At 39.5% G+C, this 26,452-nt stretch overlaps 1 protein-coding gene across 1 annotated transcript; it reads right to left on the bottom strand.

Moving 5' to 3' along the window:
• Positions 1-3,020: 3,020 nt before the first annotated feature.
• On the bottom strand, positions 3,021-26,243 carry PSMA5 (proteasome subunit alpha 5). Its single transcript, XM_029229687.1, has 9 exons — positions 26,103-26,243; positions 22,029-22,095; positions 15,443-15,569; positions 13,126-13,193; positions 12,080-12,187; positions 11,880-11,938; positions 11,187-11,289; positions 9,874-9,960; positions 3,021-3,261 (listed from the first exon to the last, which is right to left on the bottom strand). Exons 1-9 carry the CDS (start codon positions 26,129-26,131, stop codon positions 3,184-3,186), a joined length of 726 nt encoding a protein of 241 aa, XP_029085520.1. The 5' UTR covers positions 26,132-26,243; the 3' UTR covers positions 3,021-3,183.
• Positions 26,244-26,452: the final 209 nt, after the last annotated feature.

Below are 26,452 nucleotides of genomic sequence, written 5' to 3'. Positions count from 1 at the left end.
AGTTCTCAGCTACTGAACTGACGACATAAAGCTCCATGAAAACTGGTGAACAATTTGTTCCTTTCCATTAACTACAATGTGTCAGATAATTTTTGTAAGAGATTATTTTTTAATCTGTGCCAACTGTGGAGTAGATCACAAGACAGTCAGTTCCAGTAGCATGTGATTAGCCGGGGAGAGAAAAGGGGCTATACAGGAATATTTCTTTGTTTGGGTGACACAAAGATGAATGGTCTATTGTCTTACTGTCCGAAAAGAAAAAAGCCAACTCAACAGTGCCATCTCCTGGAGAAATTACTAAATACACTTTTAAACTCTTAAATTGTTGGAATTACCTGTACCTTCATTTTTTAATATATTGCTTTTAGTTATTATTGTATGTTTACAGAATATGTTTCCTTCTTCAAACTGTATCAGCTTCTGGGGACATGGTACCTTGAATATGGAACTGAGAAAATGTTTGAGTGAATGATTTTAGTATTTCACTTTTGTCAATGACACTGGTACCAAATACAAAAGTTGCACTGTCAGATATCCTTTGTGAAATACCACACCTAAGATCTTACCTTACTTGCAGAACTAAAATATGTAAATTTATCTTATTACTAAAAACCATACATTTCTCCAAGATAAATTCTGTGGCAGAAAGATGAATTGAAAGCAGTTACGTATCACAAAACCATTGCTTTTGCTAATAAGATTATTTCTGATCCTATTTAAATGGACACAAAAAGAAACTTCGTAGGAAAATTTAAAACTCTACAGAAAACCAAAGTCCATCTCTTTCAAGAATTCTATAATTGGAATTATAGAAGGTATGAAATTTTTTGTTTCACCAGTACAGTGTAAGCTGAAGCTAAGAGCTACTTTATTCCTTGGTATATGTTTTTTCCCTACATAATACACATGATTCAGAGACACAACTTCACCTTGCCCTAAAGCAGCATGTTTAGTCCATTTCTGCATTAATCTACATTGAGTTAAATGGGGTATTTATTGCCTAGTTCTCCCCACTAGAAGCTTCATGGGAGCACAGACCATACCTAGACCACAGCTCTATCCCCAATGCCTAATACATTACTTGGCATATAGTACATAGGTACTCAAATTTGTCAAATCTGAACAAATATTAGTTGAGTTAGGATTTTTCAATGGCATTTTCTATTAGGATTTGATAAGAGGTGAACACGAGGGAAACTAATCTCATGATCACGTTATATTTAATAACAGGGTTAAAATCACTAGGACAGTCTCAAGAACATTGGTGACAATATAACTTTAGTTCCCTACCTTATGTGCGTGTCTAGAGCAAAATTCTGTTTTCCCAAATGTTTCCCATCATTGCAGTTTCCAAATGTATATAAGCACATGTTTTTTGCTGGAAATTTGGTATAAATTTAATATGAATTCAGCCTATTCAAATAATCAGAATTTGAAACCATAGAGTACAACTTCCTACAAATGTTAATGAAGACAATACACAATCAATTCTGCATTATTCACACGTGGATTAGCCATGTTGTGGATAGTACATTTCAAATCTCAATGAGATTTCCCTATTACTCAGTAGGTATCTAGGCTTCTCATGCCTGGCATTGTAAAACCAAGAGTTGATGATTTAAAACCTGAGTTCAAGTCTCAACAGCTTAATTTTCTGAGTCCATGGTCACACAGCCTTACATTCTTCATCTGTTAAGTATAAGTAACAATATCTACTTCATGTGGCCATTCCTTTTAATAGATATTTATTGGAGTATAATTGCTTCACAATACTGTTAGTTGCTGTTGCACAACAAATCAGCCATATGCATACACGTCCCCACATCCCCTCCCTCTTGAGACGCCCTCCCACCCTCCCTACCCCACCCCTCTAGGTGGTCACAAAGCACTGAGCTGATCTCCCTGTGCTACGCTGCTGCTTCCCACCAGCCAACTATTTTACATTCGGTAGTGTATATATGTCGATGCTACTCTCACTTTGCCCCAGCTTCGCCATCCCACCCGTCAAGTCCATTCTCTATGCCTACCTCTTTACTCCTGCCCTGCAACTAGGTTCATCAGTACCATTTTTTTTAGATTCCATATATATGCGTTAGCATACGGTATTTGTTTTTCTCTTTCTGACTTACTTCACTCTGTATGACAGACTCTAGGTCCATCCACCTCACTACAAATAACTCAATTTCATTTCTTTTTATGGCTGAGTAATATTCCATTGTGTATATGTGCCACATCTTCTTTATCCATTCATCTGTTGATGGACACTTAGGTTGCTTCCACGTCCTGGCTATTGTAAATAGTGCTGCAATGAATATTGTGGTACATGTCTCTTTCTGAATTATGGTTTTCTCAGGGTATATGCCCAGTAGTGGGATTGCTGGGTCCATATGGCCATTTTTGAGGCTCCAATAGATTGATTCTTTAAATCATCTCAACCAGTCATATGCTGGCAGCTCTAACGGGGGAAGTTCATAGTATATTCCAAAGTCTAATGTAAACTACTTCTGAATTACCCAGTTCTCTCTTACTGATTTGTAATTGATTGCCAGTGAGGCCAAGATCATGAATTTGATTCTTTTATAGTCCTTGACTTCATAAAAAAAAGAAAATCTCATTCCAAATTGTCTCTTAAGGCACAAGAAATAGTACAACATTGTAGCTGGCTTATTCCAACCCATCAGTTTTGGGGAGGGCCTCAAAATATGTTCTTTTGATGGTCAATTAGTAGCATCTCCTTCATATAAGGAAAGCAGCAAAAAATTATTTACTCAAGAAAAACTACAGAACTGAAGTTTACAGTGGTATTAGTACCTATAACACATGAGGAGGAGTTGGACTAGTTGGGAGTTCATCTGTCAACACCAAGGAATTCATAATATAGTTGATTCTGTTGTACAGAGCCACTAAAACAATTTTAGGATACTGACAGGATAGGGATGTTAATACCACTATCCTTTCTGCCCCCAACACAAGTATTTTATATACAAGACTGCTTTAGAAGAGAATAGTCTATTAACAAATATTCAAAATTTTTCTTTATTTCAGAACTGCCTTTATGTACAGACATCATAAAAAAATGCACATACACTGGAGATTTTCCAAGGAACTGGAGCTGGAAATAAAAGTTAAGGGCAACTAGGAGAACTGAAACTGTCCCCAAGAAATTCTGAAGATCACGCTTCCTTAAATGTCCTTGATAACCTCTTCAAGTTCTTCCTTTGTGAACATGTGGAAATTCTGGCCAGGCTGCACTGTGGCTAGCTGGAAAGAAAACAGAGAAGGCTTAATAAGCTCAGCTCGATCACCCTGCTTATAGCCCCAGCACGGTCAGAAGTTGTTGGTGACGCAGCTGTTCATTAGGAACTAAGGGATCTGCTGTCCCAGGGATATCCTTTCCAGCAGCAGTTCCTAAAATAGCTGTCTGACTCCAAAATAAAAATCTTCTTGACCAAATTTTCTATTTTGAGGTTAACCCACCACATAATAGTTAACCAAATGCCTGGCATCACTGTCACTTCTTGAGGTTACTTCAACAAGGATCACAAAAGAAGTAGCAAATTGGTGTCAGTAGTTTTTTCTGTTAAAGATTCCTTTAGAAATATATTAAAAGCATATTCACACACTTGCAAGTTGAGCTTGTGTATGTGACCTTGGTATACTTTCCCACTCTGTGCCTCAATTTCCATCAGTAAAATGGGGATAAAAGCACCTAACTCATAGGGTAGTTGTGAGGATTAAATGTGTCAATCCATGTAAAGTGCTTAGAACAGTGTCTAGAACATTGTAATAAGCACCACATAATTAACTATTATTGGTGGGTATTATTTTCTCTAAAACTGCCCATATGGTAACTTAACAAGAAAAACATTTGTTTTGTTTTTTTAAAAGTACTGGTGATGAAAAGATCTCATTAACACTGACCATAGGAAATCAGTTACAACTAAAGATATTAGTAATAACCAGCAGTCCAGATTATAATGTATTTAAGCAATAAAAGACTAGGGTCAGAAGATGGTTAGTTTCAAATTTAACCAAACCACCAGGTTTTCCATCATCTCTGCTGACAACATAGTCCCATGTTTTAGGGTAATACTGAGGAATAGGTACCACTTCACTTTTCCCTTTAGCTTTTGTGTTTAATTTGTTTGAAATGTCATTTCCTTATATTATCTTTTTTTAACTTTAAAATTAAACATAGTAGGGCATTTTTTGAGTAACATTCACTACTGATATTTAGTATAATTTGAAAACTGCCAAAATTAGCACAGCTCAGTTACATAATGTTTATTATTCTCTGCCCCAACTACAGGTAAAATTTAGAAGAAGACTACTACTGCACATCTTAAAACACCTGAAGATCTGGTCTGGGGACAGACTAAAAAAAACGTTCTCTCAAAGCCTGCAGTCTCCACTAGATTCTCCTAAAAGATCTATCCAATTACACGAAATATCAGAAGAGTCCCAAACATATTTGTAAAATGTATGTTAAATAATTTAGTGATGTCCATATAGACCATGAGTTCTATTCCAAGGAAATTAAAATATATAAATGATTTTCTTAAGGACATGAGGATAGAAAGATACAAAGTCTATAAACCAGAGAAGAGTGAGAGCCTATAGAGTTTTTTGTCAAGTCACCCATGGCTCACAGGCTAGTCCTCCCAAACCATTACAGGGGCTAAAAACCAGAAACTGGGCAACTCTGAATTAGAACAGTCCTATAGAACCAGGCTGCAAATCAATACTAATAGGACTTAAACCAAATACTGCCTTCAGGAAGGCACCCATCACTAGATGAGTAAAAATAACCCCTTGCCATTTACTTACATAATCTATATGAAAGCTACTTTTCTATTTATCTCATTTTACTTTCTTTTTTTAAAAATACATTTATTTATTTTTTATTATTTTTGGCTGTGTTGGGTCTTCCTTGCTGTGCGCGGGCTTTCTCTAGTTGCGGTGAGCGGGGGCTACTCTTCATTGCGGTGCATGGGCTTCTTTCTCATTGCAGTGGCTTCTCTTGCTGCGGAGCACAGGCTCTAGGCGTGTGGGCTTCAGTAGTTGTGGCACTCAGGATCAGTAGTTGTGGCTTGCGGGCTCTAGAGCACAGGCCCAGTAGTTGTGGCGCACGGGCTTAGTTGCTCCGTGGCATGCAGGATCTTCCTGGACCAGGGATCTAACCTGTGTCCCCTGCATTGGCAGGAGGATTCTTAACCACTGCGCCACCAGGGAAATCCTCACTTTACTTTCAAAAAACCTCTGTGAGGCAGGTAAAACAGATATTTTCTTTTATTCATTTGATCAATAATTAATTGCTAAGCACCTGTGTACTAGTTACAGTTGTACAAGGCACTAGAGATCCAAACATGAAGAAAGTCTGTCTTATTTACTAAGAGCTCTAGACACCAAATGCTTTTAAAGTCAGGTAAGTGTTACAACAGAGCCAAGCATACATAAAGGCACAAAGGAGTAATCTAGGGGGAGTCTAGGAAGGCTTCAAGGAGAAGCAGTCTTTGAGTTGTGTCTTAAAGCACTACAAGAATGGGTCAGTCAAGGAGCAGAGGGCAGACTGAATATGCAAATGCATAAATGCACGAAAAAAGATGATGCATTTGCAAAACTGAAAGTAATTCCGAATGACTAGAGCAGAAGTTGCATATGTGATGAGATGAAATGGAGAGGTAGCAGGAGTTCAGAGCTCATACAGAGATAGTGTATTAAAGTGTTAAAAAGTACAGGACCGGGCTTCCCTGGTGGTGCAGTGGTTGAGAGTCCACCTGCCGATGCAGGGGACACAGGTTCGTGCCCCGGTCCAGGAAGATCCCACATGCCGCGGAGCAGCTAGGCCCGTGAGCCATGGCTGCTGAGCCTGCGCACCTGGAGCCTGTGCTTCGCAATTGGAGAGGCCACAACAGCGAGAGGCCTGCGTACTGCAAAAAAAAAAAAGGACAGGACCCCAAATCAGACCTGGTTTCAAACCGTGGCCCCACCATTTACCAATACTGTTACTTTGGGCAAGGTCTTGCCTTCTCAAAGCCTCAGTTTCCTCCTCTGTAAAATGGAAGTAGGAATACCTATCTCATAAGGCTATTGTGAGGATTAAAAGATAATTGCATGTAAAATTAGCAAGGTACCTAACAGGTTAAACATATGCCTTAAGAAGTAGTGAATTACTGTGACATGAAAAGAAGTTTGGAATTTATCTTGCAGACAGTTAAGAGTCAGAAAAGACTTTTTACAAGTGGAGGACAATTGAGATTAGATATGCAATTTAGAAAATCCACTTCAGTAGCACAATGGCAGGGGAAATGGAATGAAAATGAGGAGGGTAAGGCTAGAGGCAGGAAGACTAGCTAGGAAATCTCAAAACATACAAGGCAGGAGAAAAATGAGGGCCTGAACAAGAGAAGGCCCTAGGAATAGGCATGAAGAAGGGGCACTGATATGAGAGTTATTTAAGGAGGCAAAGAAACAAATCGGTGAAGGCAAAGGGAGGTCAGAGTCTTCCAGGTTTCTGCTGTGAATGACAGGTTCACTGAAGGTGTCATCAACCAGAATTAGAAATAAGGGAAGAGGAAATGGTTTTCAGGAAAAATGATGAGTTTAGTTTTACAACTGTCAAAAATTTGAGGTGTCTGCTTCAGAAAAGGTCATATAAGAAGTCTTAAAAATGACCATGAAATCTGATAAAGAGGAGTTATCTTAGCAAGGGGCAGTCTCAGGGAAATAATAACAGAAACCAAGGCAGTGATTGAGAAATAAACGAGAGGCGAGGCAGTGAAGGCAATTAATACAGATTCATCATCTAGCAATTAAAGGTTAAAAGATATGATGAATGGAATAGCAATAAAATGTAACAAACTCCTGAATTTCAAAATTTTTAAGTGAAAGAAGTGAGACACAAAAAGAATACACACTGTAAGATCCATTTATAAGAAATTCTAGAACATGCAAAACAAATCTATAGTGACAAAAAGCAGATCAGCGGGAAGGAAGTGACTAAAAAGGGGCATGAGGGAACTTTTGGGGACGACAGAAACGTTCTGTATTTTGTGGTTGCGGATACAAGGGTTATACCTTTGTCAAAATTCACTGAACTGTAAACTTAAAACAAGCGCACACTACAGTATGTACATTATGCCTCAATGAAGTTGATCTTTTAAAAAAGGATACTAGGTAGAGAGAGGGGTTGACAAAGGTGGGTTTTGTTTTTTTGTTTCTCTAAAGAAAGATGCAACTTGGAAATTTTCCCTTTTTGAGGGGAAGTGGCTGTTGAGGAGAGGCTGGTGACGCAAGGGACAACTGGCGGAGCAGGGACCTCAAAGAGATAGAGGAGGGTGGGCTCTAGAGCAGTGGCTCCCAAATGCCTGACCTTCTTAGGCTGAGCATCAGAGTCACCCAAGGAGATTTCAAAAATAGAGATTTTTGATGGACAGCCAAAGACTGACAGCCAGGTTTGGAAACCATGAGTTAGAGCTTGGAAAAGTGGAAGTGCCCTTGTGTTAAAGGGAAGAAAACTCTAGTCAGGGATTAATGATAGAGCGTGGATGGGACACACATCTGATGCTCTCCTCAAAGCAACACTGTAGTTGCACTGAAACTGAATGAGCTAAAAAATATCTTTGAAGTTTTAGTTGAACCAAGCAGGCCTTAGAACCTTCACTGTGAGATCAAAAGAGCTACATGTGAATTACTCTGAGGTAGCAAGGAGATAGTCTTAGTAGAAATGCCAAGACCCTATCTCATTCAGTACCACAGAAAACAAAGCACAAAAGGAACTGACAAAATCCCTCCTAAGGGTCAATATGGGCTATCGTTGCATTTTTTGCGCCTCATCATCTCAGAGACTGGCACGAAGGGGAAGCATTTTCAAATCTTGGCTGAGAAGGTGAAAAAACAACTATTTATGAAGTAAGTTTTCCATTTCCATTCCATAACCCCCTCTCCCCATGACTGCTGAAGAAGCAAGCCAAACACCCCTCCCGCAGCCCCAACCTCTCTCCAACTCTTCTCAGACCTTCCCACCATTAGGCCAGCCCCTTGTTCTGGTGCCCAATTTTGCCCCTTTCACTGCAGCCTAAGGAACTGGCCTCTATTGGTGACAGATTGACAAACAATACTCTCCAGTACTCTCTCCATTCTTCTGCCCATAACCAGTCAACCCTTTGCCAGAGATTTATCTAAATATACATTTTCTCAATCTATGCTGAGTATAGCTGAAAAGTATCCTGGTAAGTGCTGATTGGTTTAATTACTGATTTGTGATTCCAGCTTCAGTTGGTCTTTAAAAAAATTTTTTTTTTTTTTCCTGTGGTACGTGGGCCTCTCACTGCTGTGGCCTCTCCCTTTGCGGAGCACAGGCTCTGGATGTGCAGGCCTAGCGGCCATGGCTCACGGGCTCAGCCGCTCCGCGGCATGTGGGATCTTCCCAGACCAGGGCACGAACTCGTGTCCCTGCATCGGCAGGCGGACTCCCAACCACTGCGTCACCAGGGAAGCCCTAAAAATTTAATTAAAATATAATATACATACATACCATGCCTCCAAGGGTAACCACTATCCTGACTTTTTACAACAACTTGTTTTGTGATTTCAGCCTCAGCTAGCATATTTTAATGTGACCCAGCAATCCTTTTACTCATCCCTGTCTTCCCTTTTCCCTATCCATAATGACTTTTCCAAATATTTTCCATTCCTTTTAATTTCACTGTTGCATTCACCCACCTTCAGCAGATGATCTAACAATCACCAGGGAAATATAACACCTCTCTCCCAGTTCACCTCCAAGCCTGCCTTAACTTTACTCATCATTACCTCCCATCCTGCTGTCTACTCTTAGGATCCTAAATAAGGGCATTCAGAATCTGGTCCACGTCTCTCCAGTGTCATCTCCCTATCTTACATCTCACACTCTAGCATTCAGATAAATCCCTCAGAGTCCCCTTTTATGCACAACGTTATTTTACATGTCCTGTTCCCTCTTCCTGGAATACCATTCTCTTCCCTTCTCCAAACTTCACCTCTTCTAGTAAGCTTTCCTAACGCCCCAGTATAAGTTATATGTTCCTGTGTCAATCCATTCATATTGCTATTACAGAAGTATCAACCCAAGCTGTTATTATCTGTATGTCCTCTATACTACTTAATGGGAACTGGATTTTCTGTGTCTGTATCCCTGGCATCTACATAGTACCTGGCATGTAATGGGTATTCAATATAATGCTGAATCAATTCTATTTTTCAAAACCAACTCCTTCATTTGTACCATGGCTTCTCTCTTCTAGAACTTTTCCATCACTATCTAACTTCCACTTTTAATTCTTTTTTTTTTTTTTTTTTTTTTTGTGGTACGCGGGCCTCTCACTGCTGTGGCCTCTCCTGTCGCAGAGCACAGGCTCTGGACGCGCAGGCCCAGCGGCCATGGCTCACGGGCCCAGCCGCTCCGCGGCACGTGGGATCCTCCCGGACCGGGGCACGAACCCGTGTCCCCTGCATCGGCAGGCGGACTCTCAACCACTGCACCACCAGGGAAGCCCTTAATTCTTTTAACATTTTTCTATCCACTACTTGCTTCTCAGACTATAGAAGTATTTTCAAGTCTTTCCCCATCCTTAAAAAGACAAAAATCCTTTTCTTTAATGCTGCCTGCTGCTGACATTAATTACTTCTTGAGAAGGCAGCATATTCTTGTTTTGTCCACTTCATCACTCCCTTTTATTCTTTAACTCACCAAATTCTGGCTTCTGCCATACCACGTTACTAAAGTTGCTTATTCACAGGATAATAACTTCTTGAGAACTGAGCATACAAAAATGTTACTATCTTGATTTTCAGCAATGAGAGCTATGATATCTGAATAAAACAGAAAAATACCTCTATGTTAGTTGCATTCAGCTTCTCCTCCATTACTTGTTTGAGGATTATGAGTGAAGATTTGATGGCTTCTTTCAGTGTCATAGACTTGAAACAAAGAGGGTAAGAAGAGTAGCCATTAATTGTACATAATCCCTCCTTCCTTCAAAGATTTCCCCTATATCTCCCTGAAGAAATGATTTAGCAAATATTAATAAATCAAACATCTCAATAAGTACAGTGCATTACAAGTATCTCCAGAATTCAGGTAAATGGTAAATAAGTAGAGTACCTTTATTCAGAGAAAAGAAAGTCTTATTTTGAACCAGAACAAAGTTACCAACTTTAATATGTTAAGTGATCTTTGAAGAAGGGGAAAGAGTTAGACTTCTCTAGTTATTGTCTTTTGATTTAGAAGCAAGATAATATTGATGATATCCTGTGAATAATAATTCCCAAATGATCTAGAAGGTAGCCCAATGGTTTAGAAAATCTGCTCTTTGCTTACCCCATTTTGTATCTAATTTCCTGCACACGTAAAAGCAATACTAGGAGAAGGTGATTTAAGCAGGCATTCCTGTATGAACCACCTGAATGACAAGTAGGGCAGCCTTCAGCCACTACAATGAGTTACCCCAAACCAAGGCTTCCCATCCCACAAAGATAAAAAGTACCAAATGCCCACTTGCTTGGAGAGCCAGACTAGGAAATATAAATTGCTAAGTAAAGCTGTGAAGATAAAGGATAAACAAATTGTGGTATATCTATACCATGGCATACCACTCATCAATAAAAAGAAACTATTGAAATGTGCAAAAATACGAACGTATCTCAAAAACAGTACATTGAACAAAAAAAGGCAGACATGAAAATACAAACTGTATGATTCTATTCATAGAAAGACCAGACAAAACTAATCTACAACGGTAAATGTGCCTGAAACGGGGGAAGAGACTGACTGGAGAGGAGGCAAGCATTTTGCGGCAGGGTGATGGAAGTGTGCTATATATATATGTATCTATTTTAAATTATCTATTTATTTATTTGGCCGCGCCGGGTCTTAGTTGTGGCATGCGGTATCTTTTAGCTGCGGCCTGTGGGATCTAGTTCCCTGACCACAGCTCGAACCGGGGCCCCCTACATTGGGACCGTGGAGTCTTAACCGCTGGACCACCAGGGAAGTCCCTATATTTTGTTTTAAGTGCTGGTTACAAGGGTGTATACAATTGTCAAAACTCATAGAACTGAACTCTTAGGTCTGTGCATTTTATTGTATGTAAATTATACCATGATTTTAAAAAAAGATAATAGAAGTCGTGAGAATGCTTAATTACCTTGTGGTAAACTTCTTGCAAGGAGCTCTGGGCACCCTCTGAAGCAGAGCCAATCGCTCGAGCATCACACTGTACAAAGGTTCCAGATGGGTCCATATGGAACCTGCAAAACCACCAAAAAGAAGAGGATTAAAATGCTTAAGAACGGTGGCATTTTATGTAACAAACGTCTCACTAAAAAATATAAATGCTTGGCCCTGCAGCCAGGAAATACCGAGGCACAAATCCAAAAGATGTTCTATGGCTGGAGAAACCAGATCTTTTAAAAAGTGTTTAAGAAAACTAATAATAATTTCCTCAGGGATTTAGAAGAGAAGTATGTATAAGAATACTTTATATAGAGAGTACATATAAATATGATACTTATGTACGCCTATCTAAATACTATTTGAGGACAGGGATCAAATCAATATTCCAAAGCAAGGCTCAAACACATTTTGACTACAGCAACAAAGTTACTTCTAATTTCTTTCCAGAAATAGCACTGATTCCAGTAGAGGAGTTCTTCATAAAATCCCCAAATTTGTTTTTGTGTAAGCAGCACAGAATCAGTGAACTTTATAGAATTAGAAGCCCTTCATTTTTACAACTCTACAATAATCTTCTCACTTGATTTAAACAACCAGTCCCATCCCAAATGAAAATAATTCTCCCAAAAAGGAAGCAGGAAAAAAATGGCCAAATGGTACTTACAGCTGGGGTCCTTTTTCATCAACTCCTCCAAATAACAGTGCTACTCCAAAGGGACGAGACTAGAACCAAAAAGCAGGAGGTATTAAGATAAATAGCTATGAAGTAGGGGGACGAGAAGAGACAGGAAAGACATGTTCCGAGGACAAATGTCATCAGTTCCACAGGACAGCAAGAAAGCTTCGCACAAGCGTCAAACTCACCATGGCACCTGGATCTGCATCTTCTTCTCCAAACTGTAGAGCCAGATTTGACACAGCCTGAGTCACACTCTCCACTGTCATGGTCTCATTGTAGGTGAACCAGTGGTTCTAAAAGAAGAGCAAAGCATGGTCTACCTTTCATAAGAATGGCATTAAAAGTAGCCCACCATCTCACCACACACATCCCTTTGAACTGTGGTTAAAAACTGAATGCTCAAGCTCTGGTGTGTTTTCCTTAACATTAAACTCAAATGCTCGGGACTGCATGAGAGGAAGAGAAATAGCTCTGGAAATAAAGTTATACCAAAAGGACTCTAAGCAATGATGACTTTTCAAGGGAGAGGACTGCTCCCTTGAAAAACAGAGTTAACCCTTCAGAGCACCAAATCTAGTCTTTTCACAAAGTGAAGGCTAATAGCTGAGTGCCGCTTTCTCTCAAAGGCCCTATCTTATCATTCTGTTGGAGTTTAAATTAAATGACTTATTCTTACATAAGTACTGACAGCAAACCTGCAAATAAGCACAAAAAAAAATTTTTACCAATCAGATATTTTTTTCTTACCAGTCTACTACTCTGTAGGCAGCAGGAGCTCAGTTAAAAAAAAAAAAAAATCAGTATTCCTAACCAGCATTTATCACCTGGTACATATCATTACTCACTACAGGAGAGCTGTCATTTGCAAGCCTAGTTGCAAAGGCAGTTGGGGTGAGAATTCCTTTAGCTATTTCTACCTCTTGCTATGGTGCTCCCACAGAAAGTCAATTAGGGAACAGAATGCAGTGCAATGCTTGCTTTATATAAGGCAAGTCAAAAAGAAGCAAGAGACTGTCAGCACTATTTACCAGGGCTTCCTCAAAGCTGCAATGGTTGGATGGCTAGACTCCAAGCCTCAGAAAGTTGTAACTAGGGATTCTACCCAAAATCACTCCCAAGAGCTACATCTGATATTAACACAGATACCTGCAGTACAGCCCAGGCAGTTATATCATCACTAAACAAGGAACACAAGCATCATGGTAAAAAGGAGAGATGATGCTAATTTTACCTGTGTCTCCACTCTGGCTTTATCAATTAAAGTCTTAGCATCAGCAATTAGCCCACTCATGGCACAACCTGCAATGTAAAAGCAACAGTGACCCGGTAGCCAAATCCTTGTAGAACTCTTTCATCCACTCAGGAAATACTGAAATTCTGGAGTGAAACCATGGCAGCCATTCAGCAATCCCACAGCAATATACCTAAGAGATTAAATGGGAAATTATCTACACTGAACACAAGTATAATTATATCACTAACAAATTAAGACCATTCATAATGACACAGAAGTCCAGCTATTAAGGTAGGAGACAGAGAAGAGCAGCTACTCAAACATGAATTTCCACACGTTACATCCTCAAGCATTCCTTCAGCACTCTTTGGTAGCCCGTGATGCACTTTCAAACTAAGCAAGCACTAACAGTCCAACAGGAGAAACAAGGGGAAAAAAATAACTATCTCACTATGAGCTACAATGGAAGACCCTAGAAGAAAATCAAGTCTTTTCACTTTCTGACCAAACACAAACTAGTGATATGAGAGATGGCCCAAGATGCCAAGATTATGGCTGTGACGTTACACGTCATGACTCAAATCTAAATTTCCAGCCTGGGTCTCACTCCCACATTTCAGACCTATAAAGCCAAATGACTCCCTTAATATATCTACTTGGACAGACCACAGACTCAACTCATTTCCCTTCTAGGCTCCATCTTTTTCCCTGGCCCTCACAACCAACTGAATCCCTAATTCTATCAACTGCTGTCTGATTAGCCTGTCTGGCATTAGTCCTTACCTCTCCGTCTTCTGGCCACCACCTTGGTTAAGCCTTCATCATCTCTTTATTTGGACTATTAAAAAAATTTCTGACCTGGTCTCCCTGCCTCCAGTCTCAGCCCCCTTCACTGTACCTTCAACACTACTATCAGAATGGGCTTTCTCAAATCCTAATCTGATCATATTTCCTCAGTGCTTAAAACCTTGGCAATGCAAAAGGATCAAGTTCAAGCTCTTTAGTGTGGTAAAAAGGACTTCCACTGTTTGATCCCAGACTCATCTCTTGCCACATTCCACCTGCCAGTCATGCCAAACTGCGTGTGCCAGGGTATTTTATATTTTACACCACCACAGCTTTGCTCTTCTATTCCCTCCGACCAGAAAGCTCTCCCCTGCTACACCCAGACACTTATTCACTTGGTAAACACTTCCTTATCTTTTAGAATTCAGTTCAGCTCAAGCATCACCTTTATGGAATCCTTTTCTGAAAACATCACTACCACTGGCCCCAGGGAAAACTAATTGTTTCCTCCATTGTACCCCTACTAAGCATATACTACAGCCTTTCTTAATACCTACTTCACTTAATTGCATCGACTTATTTACATATCTACCTCTGTTATTAAACTGTATGCTCCTGGAACACATGGGGACTATGTCTCATTCCTTTGTGTGCCCCTGGTGTCTAGCACAAAGTCTGGCACATAATAGGTTCTCAATTTGTTGAATGAAGTGACACTGACCTACCTCCAAAAGGTAGATGGCTTCAGAGAAAATAGATAAAATGTTCTAATCTTAAAAGACTAAATCTCAGTTTCTATATCTATGAAAGAGATAATGTCAAGCTCCCTGAGTCACTATGGCATTTGATTCTGACGCCCTCAAGCAATTAATTATTTTACCAACGTTTACCAACGTTCAGTAATTAGATGACTAGATAGGTTAAGTAAATGTGAGCAGTCAACTAAAATGCCATGCTATAAATAAGTAGAACTACTCATCATGCTACAATGATGCCAGAAGCCACGGCAGGGGAATTTAACAGGGACCCAAAAAAGGGAGGAAGGGAAGGTGAGGGGAGATAGATTGAAATGATAAATCTGAAAACAGAGGAAGAGTACCGATCTGGGTCAAAGTCTATCATCCTTATACTCTCTGCACCTTAGTCACTTTGAAGATCTTTAAGAATTTCTCTTTGCTTAGTGGACACCCCTACCTTCCCACACAATCCTCTGCTCCAGGTAGCCTCCTAATGTTATGCATCGATGAAGACCCAGCCACCATAGGGAGCTGGCCTATGATTCAACCTTCACATATTTCAATAACCATCACATTTGCCAAGTATAAATCTGAGGGAGAAAGGAACGTCTGGGAGTAGGTGAATCCTATAACTGCTTCCTACTACCTATATTATGCACAATGGCCTACTACCTGGAAAATGAGAACTAACAAGGGATAAGATGTTCACCTAATGAACCTCCCTTGAAACATCAAAGAAGACTGATTAACCCAGGCAAGATCCTACAGAACAGCCTTCTCCTACTCCTTACCTATGTGAGCATCAATCTCTACAATTTTCTCAATGCTGCTGGGCTCCATGAGTGGAGAGGTAATTCTCTTCTCCACAGCTAGGCACACACCCTCTGATGTCTGGATCCCAATGGCTGTAGAACCAAGCTAAAGAGAAACAGGTTATGGTTATCATATAGAAGTCAAAGGACAATCTTACATACTCACCAAGAATCTCTCTGTATATCTTCACATGATAGAAGCTTCAATCAGCCATATCTAATACACAGAGAAAATAAGGAGCACCCTAATAATGTACTATTCCTGTCAATGGCAAGAGCACTGATTTACAGAATTTTGTGCTTCTAAAGGGGAAGTTCAAGAAGGTCTTGAAAATGTCCGGAAAATGATCAACTCTAATGCCAGTTTTTTGGAGAGGGGCAGATTCTAAAGTTCTAAACATAGTGGGCAAGAAGTAATACAACTCTAATGTTTTTTCTGGACTTGGTATCTTTTTACCTCTGCTACCTTGATCTATCTGAAAAGGTGATATCCCTCAAATCTATGTGACCTCCAGAAAAGTAATTTACTTAAAAAAATAATAATAATAAAGAAAGAAAAAAGAAAAGATAAAGAAACACCACCAACAACATAAAAATATCTTTCAAGGTCACTAGCAGTCTACAATATAGCTTGATTTCATCTCTCCATCTCCATGTCACCATCCTAGTCACCCACCCCTCTTTGTCTCAGTTTCCTTATCTACAAAAGGGGGATAATAATAACAATACCTACACATCAAGAGGGGTAAACACACATACATAAAATGCTTAAAATGGTAACTTGCACATAATAAATGAGCAACAAATGTTAGCTATTTTTTTATATGCCAAGATTACTTCAATAGCCTCCTTAGTCTCCCTATCTTTAATCTCTCTCTCCCAATGCATCTTTCATATTATGGCCTGACTGATACAATAAAATGCTATTTTCATTATACTTCTCCTTCTCTAAAGAATTAATATCTCTCTATACTGCCTGTAACATAAAATCCAAGTAAAGCTTCCAGAGTCCTCAAAACCTAATCCTACTTTACTCTTCCAACTTTATTATTTATCATTCTCCAGCAAAACCCCTCAGGTATAGCCAAATCCATTTTCTCATGCCATATTATCCGCTACCCTTGTTCTGCCCATGCTGTCACACCTGGAATACGCTCCTCCCTTTGCCTATCCAAATTCCACCCATCATTCATAAAGGCTTCCATAACTATACGTGCTCTCTCCTCTACATAATCACTATATTTACTTACAGTAAATCACTATATTTACTTAGTTCTACAAAGCAATGACTATCAGTGTGAGCATCAGATTCCTGGAGTCTGTAATTGCAAAGTATTCCAAAGAATTTCATAAATCATTGTGCATAACATGCTTAAAACGCATGTAGACTGAATGATCATGTTTCTTACATATATGTATTATTTTTCAAATGTGTAAAGTTGTGACTTTATTTAGAAGTTATTAAATATATATACCTGCTTTTCACTGTATATTTTCTTAATGGTACATGTGTAACTACAGGAGATAAAACGTCAAAGAATTTTATGTAAAAAATGAGTGCTCTTACTTCTAAGTAAAGGTGTAGACTGAATACATACATTAGCTCTACTCCTTCTCCAAGCCTGAGAACAGGAGATTAAAAGGCTTAAGCAGGGACTGGATAAATCCACTAGGACAAAGAGTGGACAAAGACACAGACACAAAATTTTAAAGAAGGAAGATGGGTTAGTGATTACTTACTTAGCAAACCTGAGAAATCCAAATCCTAAGCCAGTAGTAAAGAAAGTCAAGAAACAACCTGATTTCTATCATAGGACCCCCCAAAAAGGGAATGGTGGCAACAAGGACCTCTGGAAATAGGAACAGAACAGCTAAAAATTATAAAATTAGTTCAACGTTTGCTTAAGAGACAGATTTCCAGATCTCTTACCCTACGTTGTAAAGCTAGATGATGGCCCCCACTCCCACTCCTGTAGAAGACTCTGGAGTGAGTAAAACAGAGGGTCTCTAGATTGGGGGATGCCACCATCGAAGGCAGAGTACTGCAGGAAAACAGGGGAATTAAGTAAAAATTGACAAGTTTAATGTTAAGAACCCCAGCCTTCTTTCCCTGCTCAGTTCTCAGAAGTGAGCAGGCAGAAACACCTTCAAGGCATGAAATGAGAAGAGGCAGTTTTCTCTAGAGCAGTAGTTTTCAAATTTTCTGACCCAAATCTACATTAAGAAATATACTTTATATCATGACCAAAATACACAAACAGATACAAAGAAATAAATATAATAGAAACAAAGTTTCATAAAGAAAAGAAAACACTCACCAATACTATGAGCAAGGCATTCTGAGATCTACTGCTCCTGTCTACATCAAAAAGAAATGCTCCCATGACCTACTAAATTGATTCAGTGCCCAGTAATAGGTCAAGATCTGCAGTTTAAAAATATATATCTAAAGAATCTAGCTTGTTCAAGGGGAAAAAGAAATCTAAAGAAAAAAATTTTTTTTAGTCCTTGAAAAAGGTATTTTCATCCATAAAACAAGAACAGGACACTAATAAGAAAAAGGAAAAAAAACAAAAAAGCTTGGAAATTGAAAATACTTTCTTATGAAATCATTGGAGAACGGGTTCTACCAAATTGAAGGAATACATCAAAAAGAAAATGACTTACAATCTAACGCAAGAGGGAGTTAAAGAGAGTTCCTAGGATGATGATGATAGAAGAGCCTAAGTATACAGCTGTGCAGCAGGCCCAGAGAACCAGTCCCGATTAGAGCTGGTCAAAGGCTCAAAGATTTCTTTAAGAATCTTTTACAGGATACTTAATGTGCCTGAGTGTTTTGAGAGGATATACATAACTTGGAGAGACCTTGGGGATGAATTATTGATATTTACATACTAAATTAGGCAAAATTTTTAAAGAGAATTACAAACTCCCAGGAAAACACTATTGTGCAGAAACAGAAAAACAGCTCAGGTATGAAACGCATTTACGTAGTCTTACCAATAGAAATGTTGACTAATGATCTAACAAAATTATGACAGATATGACATACATTGAGAGGGTTGCCCTATCTCTACCCCAGTAGGAAACTGTATATCTGTGTGTCACTGGGGGCAGAAGTCGTCATCCTTCATAATGAAAAGTCTGTGGATAATACCTAGGTGAAAAAAATGTAAGTCTGTGTTCCTATCTTAGAGATATGGAAGTAAATGCCAAGAAAATTAGCTAAAAGACTTTAAAATGTTGCATCTGAGAAGCTGAAGATAAAGAGGGGCAGGCTCAGGGATTTCTGCTTTTGTTACAAGGTTTATAAAACTATTTTACCTTCTGACTAAAACTACATGCACATATGCCTTAAAAATACAGTTGACCCTTGAACAATACAAGTTTGAACTGTGCAGGTCCACTTACATGTGGATTTTTTTTTTCAATAGTAATACAACAGTACTGATCTGTGGTTGGTTGAATGGGTGAATGAGGAACCACAGATATGGAGGGCCAACTATAACAATAGATTATAGGGCAATTTTAGACTGCTTGGAGGGTCGGTGTCCTTAACCCTTGCCTTGTTCAAGGGTCAACTGTAAAATAAAAAAGTCAGAAACCATTGTCAGAGAAGTTAATTTGGCACTTAGTTGTCCTCTAATTGTTTTATGTATAGTGTATTGATCTTGAATCTCCAACTGAACAGAGAAGAACAGAATTCATACCTACTTTGTAAATTTTTATTTATTTATTTATTTACTGCTGCATTGGGTCTTCGTTGCTGCGCACGGGCTTTCTCTAGTTGCGGCGAACGGAGGCTATTCTTCGTTGCAGTGTGTGGGCTTCTCATTGTGGTGGCTTCTCTTGCTATGGATCATGGGCTCTAGGTGCATGGGCTTCAGCAGTTGTGGCACATGGGCTTCAGTACTTGTGACTCGCAGGCTCTAGAGCGCAGGCTCAGTAGTTGTGGCTCACGGGCTTAGTTGCTCTGCGGCATGTGGGATCTTCCCGGACCAGGGCTCGAACCCGTGTCCCCTGCATTGGCAGGCGGATTCTTAACCACTGCACCACCAGGGAAGTCCCCATGCCTACCTTAAAATTTTATCTAGCAGAGTTATTCTCAACCGGGAGCCATTTTACCCCCTAGGGGACAACTAACAAAGTCTGGAGACATTTCTGGTTGTCACAACTGGAGGAGTGAGTGCTACTGGCATCTAATGGGTAGAGGCCAGGGATGTTGCTAAACAGCCTACAATGCACAGGTCTGTCCCCCACAACAAAGAATTATCCGTTCTAAAATGTCAATAGTCCCTGTAATTATTTTGTGGAGGAAGTTCTCACAGCACAAGAAAAAATTTTCAACTTGTTCAATTTGGCCTCCGACTTAAATAGCTTTCTAGGACTTCCCTGGAGGCGCAGTAGTTAAGAATCCGCCTGTCAGTGCAGGGGACATGGGTTTGAGCCCTGGTCCAGGAAGATCCCACATGCCGCGGAGCAACTAAGCCCGTGCACCACAACTACTGAGCCTGCGCTCTAGAGCCCACGAGCCACAACTACTGAGCCCACGTGCCACAACTACTGAAACCCGTGCACCTAGAGACTGAGCACCACAACGAAGAGTAGCCCCCGCTCGCCGCAACTAGAGAAAGCCCGCACGCAGCAACAAAGACCCAATGCAGTCAAAAATCAACCAATCAATCAATTAATTAAAAAATATAATTTCTATGCTTCTACTCCAAAAAAGGGTCAATATTTTGAGACAGGCTATTTTACAAAATATATCAAAATCAAGATAATTTTCTCTTGTACATTACATTTATCCCCAGACATTTCAATATTACGATTCTGACTAAACTCCACCCCCACCCTGGGTTGGGACTGGGGAGACGGAGAAGGGAAGAAAGAGAACATTTGAACTGACTATGTATTATTTATTTAATATAATTCACTAGCATAGTAACCAATGTCCAGATGCTCAGAATAATACAATAATTTTGACACTGTCACAGATTTCCATTTCTTCCCCCAAACCTAACTCTAAAAGGCACTCTGCCCCCACCTCTGCTGGCTATATCTCACCCATGCCATCCATACAGCACCTCTACGTGATAATTTCTATTTGTCAGCCATTTTTAGTCATTTCTCCAGCTCCTTTCATACTACTAAATCCTTATAGTTATCAAATTGCTTTCACATTGGCTAAGTTGCCAAGACAACAACAAGGTTGTTTCAACACCTAGTAGTATGAATTTTTACACAGGTTAAGCAGCATACATTAATGGCACTACTCCATCCTAGCTCAAACTACGGCTACAGAGATCAGATACTATCTCGTTATCTCTAAGCAACGTGGAAATTACTAGCACTAAGGGGCTTAAGGAGAACCAAAAGAACTGAGAATTACTCTTCGCTTGCACATCTGGATAGAACTATTACCTTAGCTGAGGCTCAAAATAAATGCTACAGCTTGGAATTGTGATAATCTCAGACTTCCTAGTAACATATGGTTTAAATATAGGGCACACATGATTAGAAATAGAAAACAGGCACTTTTTGTAGCTGGCCCATCGTTTTCTGCCCACTATCTACTACAATGCTTCCACCTTCACTTCTATGTCTTCAACTAAGAATCTTCTTTGCCCTTTCCAGATTCTCATACAACTATTTCCCCCAATACACTCTTTCTAGAAGAGGTAACTTAGAGGGAAACACAATAGTTCTCTTCAAATATGTGAGGAATTGCCTTATGGAAGAGGTTTAAACATCCTGTATGGTTCAAGGGCAAAACTAGGGCCAACTGAAGGAAACTTCAGGAAGCTAGACTTTCAATTCAATATAAGGATAAATTTCTAAACCATTATGAACGATTTCCAAACAGAATGAGCTATCTAGTGAGAAAATATTCTGTCACTAGATCTATAAAAACAGAAGCTGTTTGGGGATGCAGAGGTGATTGAAACAGAGTGAAGAGTTGGACTAGATCAGTGATTCTCAACCCTTGCTAGACACTAAGAATCACTGAGGTAGTCCTTAAAAATACTGATGCCTGGACCTTATCCTAAACGACCTAATTTAGATCTAAAGCAGAATTTAGATTATCCATAATCCAACAAATAGAAGATCCCACATAACTAACTTTAGTATAAATAGTTTACTTTCTAACTAATTTTTTGAATACTGGTTTGAACTATTTGATTTTGTTGTTAGATTACAGGACACTCAGGAATTCTAGACCCCTTTCTTTATAGCCAAGATTATAAACACAAACATGTCCTTCCAACCCCACTAAGAAAAAGCTACTTACATAACTATGAAGTAGTTATTTGTTTAAAAAGTTCCAAAGTAGTTGTTAGGAATGGGATTGAAATTGTTATACAAATGGTTAATTGTGCCCAACACTGTAAATCAACCATACTTCAATAAAAAAATAAAATTAAAAAGAAGGTTAACTGTGGTTGATTAAAGGGAGATAAAGAACATTTTCTAAAGGAATAGCTAAAACACATTTACTCCAACTGTTCTGCCAGCAAAGTACTAAGTTGCCATGAAATTTCAAAAACTACCCCACTTGATACTATACCTTGATAGCCTCAATGGCATATTCCACTTGAAATAATCTTCCTTCAGGAGAAAAAGTATTCACACCCCTATAATTAAAAAAAAAAAGAAAAAGGTATTAAAATTGTCAGAAAAAATAAGCATAGAGACACTAAAGTCAAGTTCCTTGACATCTAGCTCAGATGGCTACAAGATGTACACACTGTCTTTATGCTCCTTTACCCACAACAATCTGTAGCTGTTTTTTGGTACATTAACAGTCTTCAAGAGAATGGAACCTATACATAGAACACCTCTGCCCCACTCCCATAGTATCTTCAAACTGATCAAATGAAAGCAGGTGACTTTCTGCCTCAATCTTGAATCAATTTGGAATCCCTCTGGTAAATTCATGCCCCCAAACTATCAGGCAGCTCCTAAGAAAATGTGCATTTATCCTTATCCTCTTCCCATTACGTGAATTTGATGTTAATATCTTACTTTTTAGTAAAAGTCAGCCACAGGGACATTTCTCTATTTATTTTTATGAATTAGTATTGTTATCTGAACAACAGACTGAGATCTGTTGTAGTTCCTAAAGCCTAACCTAGTTAATTCACTCAATACATTATACATGCCAGACTACTCTTCTCCCTTAAACAATTCCCAACCTTTCCTTGCTCATCTGTTAGAAATCCCTTTGGAGAAGAGGCATCATGGTCTTAGCTATAAAAGCTTTCCGCACACAATGGACACTTTAAGAATATTTGAACAAATGAATGAAAATAGTTGTGCTCCTTGGTTTATGGAGTCTGGAGTTTATAACGTGTAAGATGATATAGAGCACTGTTTTCAAATTTGTTTTATCAAAACCTCTTTTTTTAAAAAAAGAAATATTATATATATATATATATATATATATATCCCAAATATAAAACAGATAATAATACAAGTTGACATTTACTGAATATGTACTATATGCCTGGCACTGTTGCAAACCTTTAAATGACAACACACTTAATTCTCAAAACAATCCCATGAAATAGTATTCTAAAGCGATACTATTTTAGAGATGAGGAAGTTGAGACACAAAGAGGTTGACTAATTTGCCCAAAGTCACTCAGCATATAAGAGGCAGAACTGGAATGAGAATTTAGGCAATCTAAGACCAAGCTTTCAACTATCAGGAGTCAAAAGAGAATCTCACCATTCCAGCCTCCCATTTTCCCCAGAGGTACTATCCCTAATGTCATTTAAAAGGAAATTTAGGACTCTAAGAAACAGCTTTTAAAAATCACTGAGAGGAAAGTCCGAGGGCAGAATACCTGGGATTAAATTCCAGTTCTGCCACTTACTAACTTTAATTAGCTCAAATGAAAAAAAAAAATCTATCCTGCCTCTGTCATAATACAATTGGTATTGAATTGCACAGATTATGAAAGCACTTTGTAAAGTGTAAAGTACTATGTGAATACGAATACAGTATTTTCACCCTAATTCAGGAACTTCATCCTGTTGAGGTATTACTAAGTCTTTCCTAATGTGGGCTCTGCTCTTGGCCCTGTTTTCAAACTTTCTCTGGGTTATTTCATTCATGTCAAGCACTAACTACTTCCAAATCTCTATTACCAGTTTGACCTCTTTCCTGATTAATCTGAAAGCCTCCTGAGCATTTCCATTTGGATATCCCATTAGTGCCAAACACTTGACATTTTCCAGTCTGAAATATATAGTCACCCTTGCAAAATCAGCTACATCTCCTGCCATTCCTACTTCATTTTTACTTTAAAACACCTCGCATCTCCCAGTTCCCCAAACTATAAAGTTCTGAACGATCTGACTCACTCCTCCCCTTTTCCCATAATTAACAATATGCCAAGTCATATCAATTCAAATCAGTTCCCCCCACACCCCCCACACAGTAACTCGGCACTCCCTTCCATTGTCAATGCCCTCATTACCTTTCAACTAAGTATTTTAATAGCCTTCTAACTGGTACTGATTCTCTTTCCTCTAATCCAGTCAATTAATCTCTATACAACACAATTATGATTATGTAACTTCTTAAAATTATAATTTATGCCACACAGATGCCTACAAAATAAGACCCAAACTTCTCAATCTCATATTAAAAACCATCCAGTATCTAGCACCATAGTGTTTTCCCAGATCTCCCCCCATTCCCATATGTGTATCATATGTGCCAGCAGACTAGAATTTTCGCAAACACTATGTATGCTTTCCCACTGCCCCTCCTTTGTTCATCCTATATTCTCTGCCTCAAAACTATTCACTCTCACTCTCCATATTTATTAAAACCTTACATCTAAGACTCAGTTTATTTATGTTTTTTAAAATTTATTTAGGCTGTGCTTGGTCTTATTTGCAGCAAGTGGGATCTTCATTGCCGAATGTGGGTTCTTAGTTGCGGCATGCATGTGGGATCTAGTTCCTTGACCAGGGATCGAACCCGGGCCCCCTGCATTGGAAGCGCGGAGTCTTAGCCACTGAACCACCAGGGAAGTTCCTAAGGCTCAGTTTAAATATCAGCTCCTTTTGAAGTTTTCCATAATACCCTAATATTGAATGCAATCTCTCTCATCAAACTCCCATAGTGTTGATTTGAGCTTCTCTAATGACATGAACACATTTCTGAATTATACTATAGTTACTTTTGTAAATAGTTCTTTAAAGGACAGTCTCCCATATGAGAAAAAGGATCATGATATTGTTCACTGCCATATGACAAGCATTCAAGTACCTTAGCTAAGTGAATAAAAAAGGACTGTTTCAGGCATTCTTTAGGAAGATACAAAAATGAGTAACACAAAGCAGTTAATAAAGATGTTAAGTAAATGATCACAAAAACCTTAATAAAGGCTTTCTGATAAGAATAACAATTTCCATCATACACACCCCTTACTCAAAATTATATCACCCAAAGATGATTCTTTCCAATGCTCTGGAAGCTAAATACTGACTAACAAAGTTATTTTATAGGACAGTAGGAAAAGGAGTCCGTTTTTTTTTTTTGTTTTTTTTTAAGGAGTCAGTTTTAAAACCTCACATACATCTTCTATGAGTCAGTAAAAGGATTTTTTTCTTTAAGTGGTAGTTCTAACTGATAAAACTTTTGACAGGTTCAACATATACTTGACAAGAAATGCAGCTTCTCAAGCCATCTAGTACAAAGAAAACATCTGCCTTTCCTGGCTTTAAAATTTAAAAAAAACAATAGCTATGTGAAACGTAACTGATCAAAACAGAAACTGAAAGTAAAAATGTCTACAGCATAAGTATGTACAATTTAATATTACTTAACATTTCCAAGCTCTCAAAAGATTTTTTGTTTTATACAAATACAACAACCTCACAGCTTTGATTTCAAAAACAGATCTGGCTGCAACACACATTTAAAGTAACTTGCTTTAAACTGTTTAAAAAGTCAGAAAAGCCTGGGTCTAGTTGAATCAGCATGATGACAAAACTCTTGAGAACACTCTAAACTCCAGTTCCCATAAAATCAGACACCATACACTATATCTGGGCAAAGCTGAGACTTCCTTCGCGCTTCTGCAGAAACTATACATCACATCACGCCCCATTACACCTCAATCAAAGGAATGGCTGCTCTGTTCCCACAGCTAAGAAACGGAAAACGAGGTTGTGCTCCTAGAAGGAAAAGGGAGCTGAAATGATCAAACCCATTAAGTGATCTCTAATTGCTTTTTCTTCCAGGCACACGTTTACATTTTTAAAAAGGCAGTCACACTCAGCACAAAAAGATGAAGGGGAGAAGGGGTGACTCCTGGCCTTTCCAGGTTAAAGGTCGGAGTCGCGGCGCGCCAGCCGCCTTTCCCCAAGCACAAAGCGGAGCTTCACGCTTCCGCACTGACTTCGGACCCAGCAGTGACTCAGCGGCAGGACAAGTGCGGCCGACAGGCGCAACTCTAGCCTGGGGAATCACAGCGGGCGGCTGGGGAAGGCGAGAGATCCCCGGGCCGGGCCAGACTCGGGATCCTGGGGCGCCCCCATGACACGGCAGAACCCAGGCCCAGACCGGGCCCCGGGCCCGCCGACCCGTAACTTCCACCCCATTTCCCCCAACCACACAGACCTGTCGTACTCAGACCGGGTGAGAAACATGGTAAGGGCAGGAGAAAGCAGCAGCGGCCACTCGGGGATTCTGAGGGCCAAGACGAGTCCACCTGCACCCAACTCACCCACACCGCCACACAGCCAAGTCTCCGTTACCAACTGCGCGTGCGCTCGCAACCCCTTCAGCCCGCCCTCCTGTACCTGCCTTCTATTGGTTGGTCGGAGTTCCCGCCGAGGTGACTGGGCCAACGCGCTTCCCCCGCCCGGCCTCGGTAGTTCCAGAGAGGGCGGGACAAAGGTCTTTCTTCCGCTTTTAATTGCTGGTGGTTGCTAGGGGCGCTCGGAACGGTAGGTGTGTGGTGAGAGTTC

The sequence above is a fragment of the Monodon monoceros genome, unplaced genomic scaffold (assembly GCF_005190385.1).
Source record: "Monodon monoceros isolate NGI ecotype Baffin Bay Population unplaced genomic scaffold, NGI_Narwhal_1 Super_Scaffold_18, whole genome shotgun sequence".
Taxonomy (NCBI): domain Eukaryota; kingdom Metazoa; phylum Chordata; class Mammalia; order Artiodactyla; family Monodontidae; genus Monodon; species Monodon monoceros.
This window is presented reverse-complemented; position numbering and strand designations above follow the sequence as displayed.